Genomic DNA, 18,183 nt, shown 5'->3' on the forward strand with positions numbered 1-18,183 from the left:
ATATAAGTTTCATAAAACTTTTTATTAAAATATAGGAACATAGCCATTTAATTATTAATTAAAGTGTGAGTTTTGTAAAACTACAAATAGGTTTTAAAAAGTGGTGTATCAGAATATAATCCAACAAAAAGGTAAATAGTACAGATTGATTTTTCAAATACAAAAATAACCAAAAACTGTCTATAAATTGAAAAAAAAAATTCCAATGAATAATACTTGAATCAGATGTTGTTATATTTTTCTTAACAATTTTAATTTAATATCACAGGAATTATTTATATCAAAAGTATTAATTAAATAACACTTTTTAAAATTATTTTAGAAAATCCTTTAACATTTTAAATCAATAATCCCTTTAATTAATTTTTTGTTCTGATTAGAAAAATTATTTACTTATTATAACTGGAATAGTTGTTATAGTAGCCGAGTTTATTTACTTTCTTTTTCCAATTTTTCCTCTTTAAAACACATTTTTTAAAATTATGCACTAATTATTAAATATTATTTAGTAATTGTTTAAAAACCTTTAAAATTTTAATCCAATACATTTCTTCAATTATTTTTTCAGGTGTCCAAAGAAAAATTGAATAAAAGAATATTATATATGCTCCTGAAGTAAAACTTGATCAAACTGCTAACAATACACAGCTATGTCATTTACATAGTCTTGTAGCTGGCAAACATAAATGCCACCATTACACTGAAGATTTTTCTACCTATAAAAAAAAGCTGAAGATTCCCACATTGAATAGCATTACTTCATCAAATCTCAAAAGACTTTTGATTCTGATATTGGGTCTCTTGTTGCTGATTTAAGTGAAAGTGGGGCACTAATCTTTAATTCATTGTTTTGCAGCCTTTTGGTCCTGCATGACTCCATTTCCATCTTTGTCTAAGCACCCAATCATTTTTCCTCACTGTGCTTGCTAATCCATGATGAGTGCTCACTTTTGAAAAGGTAATTCAACTTTTATTTGATTTTTCTGCTAAATTATTTATTATTTTGATGATGGAAGACCAAAGTCTGGGACAAGGGAGAAAAGTTGTAGCCCTCAGTGTGGTGGGAAGAAAGTGAGTTTTGTAGAGTGATGCTTTGGACAGGTAACCGAGAAAAGAAATTGAGGTTGAAGAATCAGAAGGGGTTTTCCCATTTTTTTTACAAGAAAGAAAAAGTAAGAAAGAAAGTGTCTCATGTTCTAAATTTATGGCAAATCAATGCTCTGAAGGGTTGGTTGGTTACACGTACTAACCACACTTGACAGTGATATCTGCAATGGAACACAGTCTTGGGAACACTCATGTAAGACAACATGGTTTGAAACAATTGGTTTGGTATTATGAAAGAATTCCCACCTTTTTTTAATCATGAATCAACATGTTTGTTTATATGCTACAGTGAGTAGGTATAGTTGTGACAGGATAGAAGCACTTCAATCCAAGCCTCCACACTGAATTTAGGGTGGATTATGTTCAAAACTTAACATGATTTGTTTTTTATTATTATTAAGGAGTACTTTTTCTACTGCTAATTGGAGGTGCCTCCTGCTGCAGTTACCACTGTTTATATATATATAGAAAATAAACAAACCACTCATAAACCTCACTGCTGCAGCTGCAAAATGTTGTGTTTGTATGGAGCCAAGAGGTCAATGCTGTTATTTCTCATTCTAGCTCCCAAGGTACCATTTGCTTGTAGATCACACTAGCCGTTTGCTTAGATAGTTGAAGGTAAATTATTTTATATACTTTTATTTTTTGTTTTCTGTACATACCAATTTATTTTTCAAAAAGAATGAACCCATATTTAGTTTCAGATCTTATAATGCAAGTCTCATGTGCGAGGAATCTAAATTTAAATTAAATTTAATGATTTATTTAAATTTTCTTTTCAATGATATACATCAAATAATGTGTGATTTTTTTAAGGGTTCTTCTTCTGCCTTATCGTTGACGTGTTTCTTGCTTATTATTTAACACAGATGGAGAAAATAATTTGAATACCATTAAGGATCTATTTGGTCGCCGACACTGGCATGTGCTGAATGTGTGTACACAAATGCCTAGTTTGCTTTGGGTTGTTTTATGAAATTAGTTTTTTAAATTAAATTTGTATTTTAATTCATTTGCATATTGCATCTTAGATAGATGTTGAAGAGGGTTTAACAGTTGTGGGGACCAAACCTCTTTGCATTTACAACTCATTTTTCTGAGTGAACTTTCTTCATCATGCCCTTACAGCAGAAAGGTGCTACATTAATGTCTTGGTGGGTTGTTGCTTATCAAAGACAGCACAGAAGCACATGGACACTGCTCTCCACTTTTACTTACCCCTTTGGAAAAATTAGATTTCTTGGTAAATTTGGTCAAATGAAATGTCACTCTCATTCCCATTTAAATGTTGGATTGGAACAATTACAATCTAGCTGCTCATTTCAACATCTTTTCCTAACTCCATATCTCACTCTTTTTTCTTTTTATTTTTAAATTAAGTGAAAGTTCTCTCAAACCTCCATTTCACCATAAATGTGAGTTTGACAACTAGTAACATTAGTTATTTTCTTGGAATTTTATTCTGAGCCAAATATTAATTGAAAAAAAATCAGTTTACCGTGATTAACTCTCATGCGTTTGGTCAATGTTGTCATTTCAATTTCCCCACTCTTCTGTCCTTGCAATAAAGCAAAAAGTAGACCATAATGGGATTCAGCTGTGTTCTTTTTACATTATCTTTGGTGCATGAAGACATGCTAAGAAGCTTCTAATATCAATTTTATTTTCTCTATTACTTTTTTTTGTTAGTTTTCTACAACTGCAAGTTCAGTATCTCAGGAAATCAGGAGGTACTTCACAACTCACAAGATTCTTGGCTTTCTGAACATCCTGACGCATTATTCTGGTCATTAACTGCGTTTGTCACACATAATAAATACCACAGTTTCAAATCAACACACAACATTTCCTCACCAATGAGGTGCCGCTTATAGGAGGCTTCATCTGCGTCTACAACCCTGCAACGGCCATATTTATCAGCCTGACAACATGTTCAAGTCATGGAGCAAGAAGAACAAGATCAAAGCTGTGTTCAAATTGGATTTTCAGGCAACTCAGGTGAGTGAGACATACACAAAATAAAATCCTTATTGTTTAGTTCCAACTAAATCTAGAAATAGGGTCTGGGTTAGCTGTTATTTGTAACATGTTGCAGAAGAAATTTGAAATTTGAACAGTGGTTTATTTGTTTTAGTTAGAAGAGTTTGACCGTTTGTGCAGTGAGGGGAATATCATATACGCAAAACGATTTCCAGATTCTGAAAACAGTGTTTTTGACCTTGTTCCATGTCTCCTTTTTATCAGGTGCCAAAGATGAAAAAGAATGCAATAATGGTATCTTTGGTGCCAGATGATGTTGGTAAGACAACGGTGAAACTAGAGAAAACTGCTGTGCAAGATGGGACCTGCTCGTGGGAGAATCCAATTTTTGAACCCGTTAAACTTGTCAGGGATGCAAAATCAGGAAAAATTCATGAGAAAATCTACCATTTCATTGTTTCAACCGTAAGAAGTAGTTGCAGTTTCACACTCACCGCCCTTTACTCAAGTAGGATGTTGGTTGGAAAGTCTAATCTTTGTGTGGGCTCTTGCAGGGATCTTCAAAATCTGGCTTTCTCGGAGAAGCCTCAATTGATTTTGCTGATTTTGTTGCAGAAATTGAGCCAATGACTATTTCTCTACCCCTAAAGTTTGCCAATTCAGGCATAGTTTTACACGTTAGTGCTCTTCATCTTCCTCTCTCCCTTCCTTCGTGTCTCAATAAGCACTTTCACATTATTCATCTCTTATTCTTTAGCACCTCCTAAGAATTGAATTTTTTTATAAAATTAAAAATACTTCAACATAATCAGATTACAAACGCCATTCAATTCTTAATTGCTCACTTAAGAATTGTTGAGACAGGTGACTATTCAGAACGTGGAAGGATATGCTGCTGAAAGGTGAAAATGAACCATAAAACCCCCTTTATTTAAATCATGCATCGTTCATATTTTTCTTTTTAATTCCATTCTCTCCAATGTGCTCTCAACCTTTACACCTTGATTCCAGAAATGGGGAAGATAATGGAGCTGAGGAACTTTGCAGTGATAGAAGCTTGAAACACCAGCTGAGCTATGGCAGTACGGATCATGAAAGTTATAACGTTGATGAAGTAAGGTCTTATAAGATACATTTATATGGTTAACTTAGCAATTCTATTTAACAAATTTGAAACTTTCCTAAACATAATCTTTTGAAGAGGACAAGTTATGCTAACTTTCTAAGAAATAACTCATTTACAGAAATTACAGTTACATTACTTTTTATTATTATCTTATAGAATGAACACATGACGAGGACCAGATCTGAGTATTCTGAACAAGATGCATCTAATGGCATTAGTCCTGTGCTAGCTTCATGGGAGGATCCTCATAGCTTTAGACGAAATTCAATTCCATCAAAAGGAACCGTTAAGGCCATTGCAACAGAAGCCCAAGTTCATAAGAGGTCAAACACAAACTGGTCAATGGGTTCGGCATCAGATGGAAGTTTAGGAGAATGGACTAACAGCCTGGAAGACAATCTTCCAAGAGAAAGATTACAAGAGCCTTCAAATAATGGCAATGAAAGCCTCAAGAATGAAGTTGCTTCTTTGAAGAGGCAGGCTGAAATGTCAGAAATAGAGTTACAATCACTTCGAAAGCAGATAGAAAAAGAAAGCACCAGGGGACAGAATTTGTCAAGACAAATAATCAGCCTCAGAGAGGAGAGAGATTTGCTGAAAACCAAATACGAGCAACTCAAGTCCCAGCAGAACTTCAATAATGAGACCAAATCCTCCAAAACCTTGAAGTCTGAGATTGAAGATACTAGGCTTCAGTTAGAGGCAATGAAGGAAGAGCTTGTTTATGAAAAAGAATTGAGTGCCAATCTTCAATTGCAACTGCGGAAGACACAAAACTCAAATTCTGAATTACTTTTGGCTGTGACAGACCTTGAAGCAATGCTGGAACAAAAGGACAAGGAAATATTGGATTTATCTACGAATTTAAAATCCCATAATACTACTAAGGAGCGTGGAGAGGGCATAGAATTTGACCTCTTGCGGCAAAAAATTGCAGACCAGGATGATGAAATAGACAATTACTGTAAGCAACGTGAAGAGCTAAGTGAGCAAATACAAGAACTTACTTTGGAGTATGATCTACTTAAGAAGGAAAATGTGGACATATCTTTGAGGTTAAAGCGAGATGAAGCACGCCACATCGTGTTACAAAATGAACATTCATCTTCTATAGTTACAATACAACAACTTGAATCCCAAGTAGAGAGATTAGAAGAACAACTGAAGGTGCAGGAAGATGAATTTTCAGCATCTCTGGTCTGCATCAAGGAGCTTGAAAATGAAGTAAAGTCGTTGGAGAAAGAACTGAAAATACAGGAAGAGAAATTTGAAGAAGGTCTCCATGTCATGCAATGTGCAAAAACTGAGCAGGAAGAAAGGGCCTTCCAGGCAGAAGAAGCCTTGAGAAAGACAAGACACAACAATGCTGTTGCATCTGAGCGTTTTCAGGAGGAATATAGACTGCTTTCTGTTGAAATGGTACAAAAAGTTGAGGAGAATGAAAATATGGCCATGAAAGCAGTTGCAGAGGCTGATGAGCTGCGGCACCAGAACAAACTAATAGAAGAAATGCTCCATAAGTGCAATCAAGAGCTCAGGCTTATCACAGATCAGAATGAATTGAAAATGAAAGAGCTTTTGGACCAAAGAGACTCGAAAGAAAAAATAATAGGACAGATGTCACAAGAACTAGAAGTTAAGTCTAAACAACTTGAGGAAGCGCAAAGGCACTATGATGAAAAGGATGCTTCATTTTCCAAGCAAATTCAAATGCTCAGATCTCAAATTAAAATGTTGATGGAAGATGGTGTTTTGTCTGAAAAAGTAAGGGAAGATGCGAAAATAGCTCAGAAAGGACAACCACTTATGATGTCAAATGATGGGGAGATGATACTTGGCACGCTATTGTCAGAAGTAGAAACCTTTAAGAACCAGCATATTGAAATAAAACACAGTTTGCATAGAGAACAAGTGGAGAAAGAAAGTATGAAGAAAAAGATATCTCAATTAGAAGGAGAGCTGAAGAAGAAGGAAGCGGAGTTAAGTACTATGGAAAAGAAGTACAAGAATAGCAAAGGACGAGCTGCAGTTACACATATGAATTTGACTTCAAAAGACAACGAATGTGCTGTACCTTCGGCTAAGGCACATACCAAGAAATCAAAATCCGAAATGCAAAAGGTAATTGTTCTTCTGCCAAATTTAAAATCAGAGAAGAACATAAATTTTACTGTTGCATATTAGGACTGCATACATAGTAACATCACTCCCTTAAGGTTTATGCACCCTACAGAATAAGGAGAAATAAGTAGTAGCATTAAAGTCCAGAGATCAGTACACAGTTGGGAAAGTGATATAATATGTAAGAGTTTTCTCCAGCAGTAATAACTTTTTTGGTGGCGGCGGTGGTTTTATAGCATATTGTGAACATCTCAAGTAGTCATCCTTGTAGAACACTCTCGATGTGATTATATTCCTTGCTTTTAATCCATATTTTTAAGGTGTTTGGAATTTCTTTTCATACACTAGTCCTCAGTTCTCTAGAATAACTCAGTCTGTTATATTTGTAACAGGCAAAGGATGCTTCAAGCAAGTCTGAAGGAGGAATAGTAAGCAAGTCAGCTGAGAGCAAAGTTTGTGAAGCTCCTGGAAGGTATAATCAAATTCTTTTCTCCTGAACGTAATCATGAACATTACTATCATTCTTTATCTTTGTTATATGAAGTTGCGGCCACCAATGTCAAATTTGTCATGATGCCTATCTCATCCAAGAACTAACTCCTATTATTTTGTCTCCTTCTCTGACAGCGAGGGTGATTGCCATACAAATGAATTGTTGAATGAAGTTTCGGTACTAAAGGAAAAGAACAAGACTATGGAGAGTGAGCTGAAAGACATGGAGGAAAGATATTCAGAGATTAGTCTGAAATTTGCAGAGGTAGAGGGAGAAAGACAACAGCTTGTTATGGCTCTACGCAATCTCAAGAATGGAAAGAAGAACTAAAACTTTTTTCAGGTGTGGTGCCTAATAGAAATCATACATAAGTGGTGAAGGAGGCAGGCTATCATCATCACCAGAATGGAGGAACCAAATTTGATCAGTAATTGCAGTTTGCACTTAAGTTGTGACCTATATGTACATCTACTAACAGCTTTACTCATCCAAATTTTTTTTGGGCACTTGGTGCATCCAATATTCATGTCGTATGATGCGTTGGCAAGTGAGCCAGGGGCACGATGCTGTGGCCTCATATAGGCCTTGTATTGTAGCATCCAATGATTTAGCACCAGTTTGAAATTTTTGGCATCCAATGTAACATATACATAAAACCAATGATGCTCAGAAGAAATGGTTTTGATTGAGAGTATTGAGTAACAACTGTATGGTTACCTTAGTGGTTTTCAGAAGCGAATAACCTGAAGCTAAGTTTAGGAGTTCCTATTATAATGTTTTTGTTATGCAAAACTAGTGTTAGATGTCACATACAGATTATTTAGTTTTTCAGTACCATTTTTGACAATACCGAAACGTGGCTAATGAATAGTTTTGACAAAAATTTAAAAAGTAGAAAGAACTGTTTTAAAGCATGTTAGAGAAAACCAGAGGTTGGGTGGGGACAAAGAATTTTTCCAACTTTGTTGTCATCTGTTTATTCGTTTCTTCACTTTGTTTATTATTTCAATATAAAGTTCCATAAAACTAATCTTGAAGATTCACACCATGGATTGTAGCCTCATTTCTCACATCCAAAGTTTTGTAGCGTCCAATAATAGGAAAAGAGAATCACCATTCAGAGAAGCTTCCAATTGCTATATATGACGCGATCATGAGTCTAGATTATGGAGTGCATGAACATAGAAGTCTCATAATAGACTTGTACTGTTACCAACAATTGATGCCAGAATAAAGAAAGAATTGCAGGAGTAACTAGGATTTTTCTTTTAGAAAAAAAATGGTAGAAAACTGTATAATTTAGGACAATAACAACTAACAACTACAAAAAAATGGACACATTTCTAACTGCAAAACTATTAGAAAGTGACACAATAACTGTCATATTCTCCTAATTAATTATTGAACACAACTCTGTGCACCCAGCCTCACATTTGGCATAAACAAAAACAGTTCTGCTGTCGACATTTATGTTCATCTATACCCAATTAAGCATCGAAAACTTAATTTAAGTGTCCACAACTTATCCAATAAACAATAGAAAAAGAACCAAATAGACACTTGTATTTACTTTTTCTTTGGTGTGCCTTCTATTTACGTAACATAACCAAAGTTGACGAATTTCACAATTATTTGTGTGTATCAGTTGTCAAGAAATAAGAAGGAAAAACTTCTCTTTCTTTCCGAAGAGCCAGGGACACTTGTACAGTGTCATCAGTGAAAATGACAGTATACATTGTCGTTATTCGGAGGGGACCAAAATTTCCTTATCTAACATCATAATCACCATGTTCAAGACGACAACAAGAATTTTGGTTTTGAGTCAACGTACGCAAAAACTGCTCAACACGTGTCAAATGATAGAGACATGTCGGTTAAGCCACACGTGTCTTCATTAATGAGATGTCACGTGTGCCATGTAATGTCATTGCCTTCTCTATATAACATATATGCCTTTGTGTAATTGTATCAATCAGTTACTTTTCTTCTGTTTAGAATCATGGATTCAAGAGTAGTTCAAAACGAAGTGCATGAGAATGATGAACACTACCCCCACATTCTTCAAGGTTTAAGTCACATTTGAAAATAAATTGTATCATATTTGAATGCATATCTTTATATGTAAGTTTTTTCTTTTTTTTAATGAATAACTTCTTTTATTTTTTTATATTTTTATGTAGTGACACATAGTGAAGAAGAAGAAGAGTACAATGATGAGAAGAAATCTGTTTTGAATAAAGTAAAGGCAAAGGCTAAGAAAATCAAGGACAGGATTAAGAAGCATGGTCATCAAGTCCTTGATGGTAACCGTGAGTGTAATGAAGATCAACACAATCTTGATGAAGATAACTTAAATGAGGATGAAGACATGAACGAAGACACACAAGTTCCTGAAACACCAAGTAGGTTCTTCTCCAAATTATCTGCATAAAGTGAAATTGAATTTGTTCTTAAATATATTTTAGCACAATAAATATGTTAGTCTTTTAATTATTTTAGAATAGGTTGTCCTACTATGTGATATATCTATTCTATACCTCTCTCTCTATATATTACATATAATAAAAGAATCTGTTTCTAAAACTTCTGAAATTTACATGAAGATAAAAAATGTTGAAGGAATAAAATCAAACTAAGTAATTAGTTTATGGAGCATGTATAGGAACTTTACAATTATCTTCAAAACCACTATCTATGTTAAAACTGTTATTACTTTACATTAACAACTTTCAAACTTAAAAATCATATTACTATAATGTTTAATTAGTTGAGGGTATAAATTTTGTGCATAGAAATTGAATTGAACCAACATGTTTGCAAATATTGAAAACATATTTAACTTTAAAAATTGAATTTTTATTATCTCCATTTTTTTTCCTATCCTTTTCAAAATAAAAGGAATTGCTAACTCTTTTTAAGGATTGAAACCTTTCAATAAGTAAAATTTAAAAATAAAAACAGATTTAAGTTGGACTATATGCTTAATTGTTCTGCAGTTCATGAAAGTGAAGATGTCAAGAGTGTTAACACCCACAAGTGAGCAGTTAGGAACTTTAGGAAAGTCAGGAACTGATTTTGGAGGTACAGCATCTCATCACAATTCACTACCTTCTTCAACAACTGAAATTATTGATCAAAAGATAGCCACAACATTTCATGTAGAAGAGAAAGCAGGGCCTCCAAAGGACAATTTGGATGGGACAATGGAATTGGAGGAAGAACCTTACTCCCCCGGAAGGCCTGAGGCATATACTCCTCCCATTTATCATACCAAAGTCACTCATCCAATTGAAGAAGGTGAGTAAGAATTGAACAAAGTTGTGAAACTCAATTTTTTTGCTAAGAATTTTGCATTAATATTAATGTAATGTTATAAAAAATTTCTACACATTTTCTAACTTGTAACCATTTACAAGATTTGATGGTTAAATTGGTAAAATTGGATTTGACTCCTCACTTATGTTTCTTTCCAAAAATATCTTCAAATTTGTTTGTGCTTGATGATATTTATATACCGTGGTCCATGGATTAAGATTTTCATGTATGATGGCTAACAGCAGTAAAAGATGAAATGGAGGAATCTTTTGCAAGAATGAATGTGCAGGATGAGCCCAAATCTATTCCAGAACTAAACCTCCAACCAACTGTTGTTGATTCTGAATACCCTCATGTTGATCAGTTTCTGCCACACCTTTCTGCTGCAATGCAAACTCAGTATCCTTCTTCTGAATCTCATGAGCAATTCACTCAGGAAACGATGTCCCCAAATATCAACAAAAACCTGCAAAATGTCACAGACAGTAGACAAACTTTCAACACCATCACAACCACAGTTGAAGAACACTCTTGCTATGAAGCAAACACTTACAGAGCTATCTCTCCTAAAGATGTCACAGCTTCTGAGGCAGGTTCAGTGGAGAAAGATGACAGAAAGGACAACGTGGAAACAATTGAAGAGCAACCAAAAAGTGGGGATGCTTCTAACATGGCTGGCTCTACTGCAGAATATGGGAAGAACATTGCTCACTCTCTGACACAGAAGTTAGCTCCAGTTTATGACAAGGTTGCTGGTGTAGGAAGTGCAGTGAAGTCCAAAGTGTCTGGAACTAGCACCGGTGGTGTTGGAACTGAGAGAAAAAATGAGGTCAAAGAAGAAGACAAAGGGGTTTCTGTGAAGGACTATTTGGCTGAGAAGCTAAGGCCTGGTGAAGAGGACAAGGCCCTTTCTGAGGTAATTTCAGAAGCTTTACATAAGAGAAAGGAAGAGCCAGTGAAAAATGAGCATCATGGTGGGGATGAGAAAATGCGTGATGATCCAGGAAAAGGTGTGGTTGACAAGCTTAAGGGTGTTGTTGGCTCATGGTTTAGCAATTCTGAGGGAAAAGGTGAATGAGGTTTCTTTTGCTAAGTAGTAGATTTTGCAAAATGGTGTTATGTATTATTCTGATTTTGTGTTTGCGGTTGTTATAGTTGCAGGTGTTGAAGATTTATCCAAGAATACAAATTCTGGTGGAGAAGTGGAACAGGTTAACCAAGTTGTTGGTGAAAACAAGAGTAGTCCAATTGAAGAACAAGAGACTCGCTAAATATCTTCATTTTGCATATGGTGGATTCATGTGAAACTATTATATGTTGAATTTACATTACGATATATCTATGTGCTGGAACAAAGAACGAGACTTCGTTGTATTCTGTGATTCTATTTCGCTTAATGTTCAATATGCTAATGTTTTTTCTGTTTCTCATATTTGTTTTTATAATTTATTCTCGTAACATTAGCATTTGTTTCAACAAAACAATGAGAAATGCAATTTATTCTACTTACCTTTTAAGATCACAATCCTCTAGAACTAATTATGAAAGATTTTAACCATAAAAATATTTATAAGTAAAAAATTATTAAACAAAGTATTGGAACAACATAAGACTTGGTTTGATCCTAAAATTCGATCAAGTTGGCCTACCCGTATATCGTTTGTCGACTTGGTCCGATCTTATGATTCGATTAAGTTGGTTTATCTATAGAAATATCATTGACCAACTTGGTCAGAGTTTAGGATTCGACCAAATTGATCCATCTGTAGAAATATCATTGACCAACTTGGTTAGAGCTTAGGATTTCGACCAGTCCACCCGTAGAAATGTCGTTGATCGACTTGATTTGATCTTAGGATTCGGTCAAGTTGGTCCACCCGTAGAAATGTTGTTGGTCAAATTGGTCTTATCTTAGGATTCAGCCAAGTTGGACCACCCGTAGAAATGTCGTTGGCCCACTTGGTCCGATCTTAGGATTCAATCAAGTTAGTTCACTCGTAGAAATGACATTGACCAACTTGGTCCGATCTTAGAATTCGGTCAAGTTGGTCCACCCGTAGACATGTCGTTGACTAACTTGGTTCGATCTTAGGATTCTGCTAAGTTAGTCCACTCGTAGAAATGTTGTTAACCGACTTGGTATGATTTTAGGATTCTATCAAATTGGTCTGATTTGAAAAATTGTCTGTAAAGTAGTACAAGAATATTTTAAGTAATCACAATTTATTCAACGAGGACCACCTCATTATTACAGGTGGAAAAATGTCGTCATATAAGTTTTCATCAAAGCAGTAAGATTGTTCATCAAAACAATAAAATAAATTGTTCATCAAAGTATTAAAATTCAAGGAAAGAGAGGCGGGTCACCAATGCGCGCACTTAAATACTAAGTTTTTCCTTGTCAGAACTTTTCTAGACATGCACTTTTACACTACCACACTCTATATATCTAGAAACAAGAATAATTTACTTATGATGTGAGAGATCATACTACACGGATTATAAATTTGAAATATTGTTACATGATTTATTTTATAATAAATCAATAACAATTTATTTATTTATTATGATATTATAAGTTTGAATTGTTAGTTACATATTTTATTTTCTAATATGCTAATAACAAATTTTTTATCCCTAAAATAAAAGTAACAACTATTTCTTATATTTTAAAGATTAATAATTAAATATATGAAAATTATATATAATTTTAATAAAAATTCTCAAACTAGGGTTAGTATTAAAGAGTAAATAATAGATAACTTTACTTGAAAAGAGCGCAACAAGATCAACACTCAACGATGTTAAAATTGAGCATAAGAAGTAAAACACTTTTGTTCTTGTCCTTTCTATTGTGTGCATTACATAGAATAATATTTTCCTTTGCTTTTTGCACTCATCCTCTATTTATAAAGTTTTTCATCTAAATAATATCGCAACACATCTAAATAATAACTATTATATATTTTATCTTAAAAATAATATCACAACAAATTTAAATAGTAACAATCATATTTTTTATCTTCATAAGAGTATCACAACAGATTAAATACTAAGAATCATATACTTTATCCTTAAAATAATCATAATAGATTAAATAATAACAATCATATATTTTATCTTTATGTATCAATTTATGAATTTATAAAAAATAAAAACGATTTGACTAAAAAATCTTTATCCATAAATATTTTATTAGTTTTCTCTATTTTAGTATAACTAAAAGAAAAAAGAAAAGCCCAAACCCAATTGAATTTTAAAAATAACGTTAATGAAACTATGGTTACGAGTAAACATTTTTCTTTTTACTTGCACAACCGTGTTAGGGTTTTTCAGAGTCGCCATTTTTTGTTTTCTTAACAACCTTATTTTCACTTCACTTCGCACCCATTCTAGACATCCCCAACATTGTTTCGACCAATACTTCAAAAAATCGTCCAACACGGTACGTTGTTTTGCCCCTTCACGTTTTTCTAGTTGCTCTTTTAGATTCTATCCATTTCACGGAACTTGGTTTTCGATTCAATGAATATCCATCCACTCGTTAGCACACTGGGCTTCTGGAAGCTTCCACTGCAAAGAAACTCCATTCTACCATCGGCCAAATCGCAGTTGTTGCTCATTTCTCAGAGATGATGGGTTCGAATTCGAACCATGAATTCAATAACCCATTTCCTTTTAGGTCCAAAGATGGTCCACAAATTTTCCCATTCTTTGATTATTTTGCGGAGATTATGTAGCCATCCGTTTGATGGTGATGGATTTGAATGCATTGATGAGCCTTTGAAAAAACTAGGATTAAATTGTGATTCTACTGTGGATGTAACGCTCCGTTTAAACGAGGACTGGGGTTATAACCAAAAGCAGTTTTCACTTAGAAAAGGGTTCTTAGAAAATGTGAAGTTAGATGCTAAGAGGGTCCTTGAGGTTCTCCGGCAAGACGGTCCCGGTCTTGATGCGAGGTTGGTTTTGGGTGAGTTGCATGTAAAGCCATCAGGGCTTCTTGTGAGGGAGGTTCTCTTTGGAATTTTGAAGATCATAAATTCTGAGAATAAAACTAGGTGTGCAAAGCTGGCATACAAGTTTTTTGTGTGGTGTAGTCAGCAAGAGGGTTACCGGCACACTGTGAATGCATATCACTTAATTATGAATATATATGCGGAGTGTGAGGAATTTAAGGCATTGTGGAGATTGGTTGATGAAATGATTGAGAAAGGGCTTCCTGCTACGGCTCGAACTTTCAATATCTTGATTCGTACTTGTGGTGAGGCAGGATTGGCTAAGAAATTGGTGGAGAGGTTCATAAAATCGAAGACGTTTAACTTTAGGCCTTTTAAGCACTCCTACAATGCTATCCTACATGGTCTTCTTGTTTTAAAGCAGTACAAGTTGATTGAGTGGGTTTATCAGCAGTTGTTGCTTGATGGATTTTCTTCAGATATTTTAACTTACAATATTGTCATGTATGCCAAGTACAGACTTGGAAAGTTGGATCAATTCCAAAGACTGTTTGATGAGATGGGTAGAAATGGATTTTCTCCAGATTTTCATACCTTCAATATTCTTCTTCATGTTCTTGGCAAAGGGGACAAACCGCTTGCAGCTCTCAATCTCTTAAATCACATGAGAGAAATGGGTATAGATCCAACTGTGCTTCATTTCACTACATTGATAGATGGACTCAGCAGAGCTGGAAATCTGGATGCTTGCAAGTATTTTTTTGATGAAATGATAAAGAATGGATGCATCCCAGATGTGGTGGCTTACACTGTAATGATAACAGGATATGTAGTGGCTGGTGAGCTTGAGAAAGCCCTCGAAATGTATCAAGATATGATTTCTAGAGAACAAGTTCCAAATGTTTTTACATACAATTCCATAATTCGGGGATTATGCGTGGCAGGAAAATTTGATGAAGCATGTTCAATGCTCAAGGAAATGGAAACCAAAGGTTGTAGTCCAAACTCGGTTGTCTATGATTCTTTAGTGAGTAGTTTACGGAATGCTGGAAAGACTGCTGATGCTCATGAAGTGATAAGACAGATGACAGAGAAGAGGAAGTATACCCACATACATTCGAGATACGAAGGGTACAAATGAGGCATCAACTTTAGATCTGGATAACTGAGACCCATGATCTGCTGCGTGTTCAGCTGATTAGAAGCTGGATAAATGAAGTATGCATCCCCCTCCACTTATATGTATATATGTATGTATAGATATACTTCACTTATTTCTACACCCAGTAACTGACTTCTGAACCTGTATGCTCATTTTTTCATACCATATTATTAATATTTCTTTATCAATTTTAGGCTATGCTTCTTTTTGCTAATATCTGCCTGCATTTGTCAAAGAGCTTATTTACTACCAGGACTAAGGTGTTTAAATTGTCTTTGTTTCTATATGGTGTAAACATCATGTACTTTTGGTAGTAGCCTTGAGCTCAAGTAATTTAAATTATAACTGGTGTTGTGAACTAATTCTGTGGCTTTTGCTGTTTCTATTTAAAACTTGTAAAGTGCATAAAGCCTTTTTAATCTGGATGCTTGACAGTTGATTGCTTAATTAGGTACACTATTTGGCTCCTCTGCTTTTGGAAGGAATATATGCACCCCCATTACCCCTGAAAAAGAAGAAATAAATGGTTTAATTGTATTAGATTTTAAGCCATCTTCCTGCTTGTTTGAATTTATCACTTGTAAAGATAACAGCGTTCTGTTCAGGTAAAATCATGTCATTCATATAGTTTATAATATGACTTTCCCAGTAGGAGAAAAAACACTATGCATTGACTGTGTAAAATAGTTTTACACTGTCAGCTAGTCACAAACTAACATGTATAGCAAGTTTGTTGGCTTTTACAATAATTACCTTAAAAAATGTACCAATGGTGGTGATTTGTGAGTGGTTGACAATGTAAAAATGTAAACCTGTTTTACACTCTGTCAGTGTATGCCTTTAAACTCTTTCGATAATAAATCATCCGTTACATCCCTTTCTTTTGATTGTTGAAAGAGTTTTCATTTTCACTGAATTATAAGCTGAAATTGATATCTCTAATTCTTGATTTTGAGTTTCATTTATTATTTAATGTTAAATTATCATTTTAACTTTTGGAGGTGTAAGACTAATTTTCCTGGTTCATGATTTCCACAAATCCAGAGCAAGCAACAGCAGCTTAAAATATTGCCAATGGTCAGAGATGCAGCAATTATTTAACTTGATTTCCATACTCATGCTTAAGCTGGTTGCTTTTCTGTGGCTTCGAAGACAGCCATTCAGTTTGCTGCCACATTCCAGCCGAAGATTTGAAAGCTTATCCTCTTTTATTGTCAGGTTATTGTCATGGTTCGTTTTTTGGCTTGATATTTTGTTTTCATACATGATAGGCATATTCTGTCATCGTGCAGTGGGAGCACTCCAACAGTAAGGGCGTCGTCACGCAATAGTGCTACTATATTCACGTTGCTTGAGATCTTTTTATTGCAAAAGCCTATGCTGTTAGACGTATTAAAGTTTATAACTTTGTGGTAGATAACAACACTTCTTGGCCTAAAACATACTATATTGTCTGTATAATAAGTAGCATTGAAGATAATGTACATGGCTTCCCTTTTGGAATGCTCAGGCGAAGTTAGGCTCACTCAAGCGAGAAGTGTTCAGAGAGTGAGAGTTTTTCAGCATAATTCTCGCTTAAGCTAGTTCTGGTTTGAGAATTTCAGTCTCAAAACTCCTCTTTTCTGTCTTCTAATGCTTCCTTTCATGTATCTTCCAATCCTTTCTTTTCCAATCCTTTATTACCCGAAATTTATACAAAATAGGATTAAATGACTTCATTTGTTTCATGACTCAAACATATATTTGGATTCAATAATTCTTAAATTAGGGGCGATTGCTATCTTAAACACAATTAAACCCAAAAGTGAACATTCTTCTCATGTAAATTTACTAATTATTGGCACTTATCAAATGCTATTTTTCAAAGTGGTAGTCAGGGCTGCTTTTATTTTTTACAACCAATTACATTTGCTTTTGCTGTGCAACAATTTTCATTTTTGTTAGTTAGAAAGTTTTTCTAATGTAGGAATCACTTATTCAGATTCAATTATTTAACGAGGGTTCCACTTCATTCTCCTACAAACAGATTTTGGCTTAATTTTTCTCCGATTTATTTTGCCTAGTGTTTCTTACATAAAACACGTTGATGCAATTTTTCATGTACACTTTTCACTGTCAACTTTCAAGTCTTTCCTAAACTATCTTGACTCACCCCTAACGCTCTTTTTTCACCCATCTCTCACCATATATTTTAACTAGTATTAGATTGATTTTTAAAACTACTCACAATATTTTAACATTGTTCTTGCAGTTAAACCATCATACAGGATAAATGTCGAACGTAAGTGTGTACATTCATCATTCAAGTTCCCGCGCTGATTATAGAGCCTCATAGGGTTGTTGTTTCTGGGTTTTCTGTTGGTTGGATGGGATTGGCGAGTCAGAATCCTGAACTAAGTGTCTACATTCGTCATCCAGGGGCTTGTGTATCTACATGTAATGATGAAGACGGCTGTTGCTTCTTTGGTCTGTCAGCTAAGCCTATTCAGCATTGTGTTTTTCCCCTTGATATTTGTAATATGGTTTATACTTGTATTTTTTACCCCTCATTGAATTGACTAGTTACAATAGCCTAATATTACATACCGTGTGTCATTCCTATACTGAGAATGAGACTGAATAAAATTGAATGTTTCATTTCACGTCCAGCCACCGAGCAAAATCGTTGAAACTGTTATTTTTCTCATCCAAGAAATCAAACTTTAAAAACACTGGAATAATATGGCTAGTGAGTATGGGAATTAATAAAAATAATCAAACATGTCCAAGTATAGATAGTTGCATTTTAAACTTTGAAATCAAGTGGCCACAACAGCATGACCCAAATCAAAAATAGCTCCTTGTATTAAGCATTCTAACAGATATCCTGTTATTTTAAATTTGAAGGAGCTGATGCGAGTGTGTAGATGAGAATTCC

General features: G+C 34.5%; 3 protein-coding genes across 12 annotated transcripts; all 3 read left to right on the forward strand.

Moving 5' to 3' along the window:
- Positions 1-671: 671 nt before the first annotated feature.
- Positions 672-7,519, forward strand: LOC137827989 (Myosin heavy chain-related protein). 3 transcript variants are annotated; one of them, XM_068634378.2, is made up of 11 exons: positions 672-958; positions 1,613-1,728; positions 2,800-2,840; positions 2,936-3,108; positions 3,355-3,555; positions 3,645-3,767; positions 3,955-3,992; positions 4,102-4,204; positions 4,373-6,337; positions 6,730-6,809; positions 6,965-7,519. In XM_068634378.2, the coding sequence occupies exons 4-11, from the start codon at positions 3,040-3,042 to the stop codon at positions 7,158-7,160; spliced, it is 2,775 nt and encodes a 924-aa protein (XP_068490479.1). In that variant the 5' UTR covers positions 672-958; positions 1,613-1,728; positions 2,800-2,840; positions 2,936-3,039; the 3' UTR covers positions 7,161-7,519. The 3 variants fall into 3 exon arrangements, with proteins under 3 accessions (XP_068490479.1, XP_068490477.1, XP_090161310.1); XM_068634376.2 differs by having other exon boundaries at positions 2,800-3,108; XM_090305184.1 differs by lacking the exons at positions 672-958; positions 1,613-1,728 and having other exon boundaries at positions 2,616-2,840.
- A 1,287-nt stretch (positions 7,520-8,806) lies between these two features.
- On the forward strand, positions 8,807-11,575 carry LOC137828864 (uncharacterized). The gene is given in 6 exon segments (XM_068635602.2): positions 8,807-8,896; positions 9,011-9,232; positions 9,827-9,855; positions 9,857-10,127; positions 10,388-11,215; positions 11,301-11,575. Coding segments are annotated over 6 exon segments (1,533 nt in total). The 5' UTR covers positions 8,807-8,829; the 3' UTR covers positions 11,417-11,575.
- A 1,867-nt stretch (positions 11,576-13,442) lies between these two features.
- Positions 13,443-17,908, forward strand: LOC137828208 (pentatricopeptide repeat-containing protein At1g55630). 8 transcript variants are annotated; one of them, XM_068634684.2, is made up of 4 exons: positions 13,443-15,322; positions 15,718-15,871; positions 16,311-16,484; positions 17,518-17,908. In XM_068634684.2, exon 1 carries the CDS (start codon positions 13,800-13,802, stop codon positions 15,243-15,245), a length of 1,446 nt encoding a protein of 481 aa, XP_068490785.1. In that variant the 5' UTR covers positions 13,443-13,799; the 3' UTR covers positions 15,246-15,322; positions 15,718-15,871; positions 16,311-16,484; positions 17,518-17,908. The 8 variants fall into 8 exon arrangements, with proteins under 8 accessions (XP_068490785.1, XP_068490786.1, XP_090161485.1 ...); XM_068634685.2 differs by lacking the exon at positions 17,518-17,908 and adding an exon at positions 16,559-16,982; XM_090305359.1 differs by having other exon boundaries at positions 15,718-16,496.
- The last annotated feature ends 275 nt before the right edge of the window (positions 17,909-18,183 follow it).

Source organism: Phaseolus vulgaris, chromosome 7 (genome assembly GCF_051622355.1).
Source record: "Phaseolus vulgaris cultivar YP4 chromosome 7, ASM5162235v1, whole genome shotgun sequence".
In the NCBI taxonomy this organism is placed as follows: domain Eukaryota; kingdom Viridiplantae; phylum Streptophyta; class Magnoliopsida; order Fabales; family Fabaceae; genus Phaseolus; species Phaseolus vulgaris.

What these genes read in the sequence shown, in the direction of transcription:
- LOC137827989 (XM_068634376.2), top strand. Translation starts at nt 3,040, where the DNA reads ATGTTCAAGTCATGGAGCAAGAAGAACAAGATCAAAGCTGTGTTCAAA. An exon ending in TGGATTTTCAGGCAACTCAG is followed by an intron (nt 3,109 to 3,354) that starts GTGAGTGAGACA and finishes CCTTTTTATCAG; the next exon opens with GTGCCAAAGATGAAAAAGAA. An exon ending in CAAAATCCGAAATGCAAAAG is followed by an intron (nt 6,338 to 6,729) that starts GTAATTGTTCTT and finishes TATTTGTAACAG; the next exon opens with GCAAAGGATGCTTCAAGCAA.
- LOC137828208 (XM_090305359.1), top strand. Translation starts at nt 13,800, where the DNA reads ATGAATTCAATAACCCATTTCCTTTTAGGTCCAAAGATGGTCCACAAA.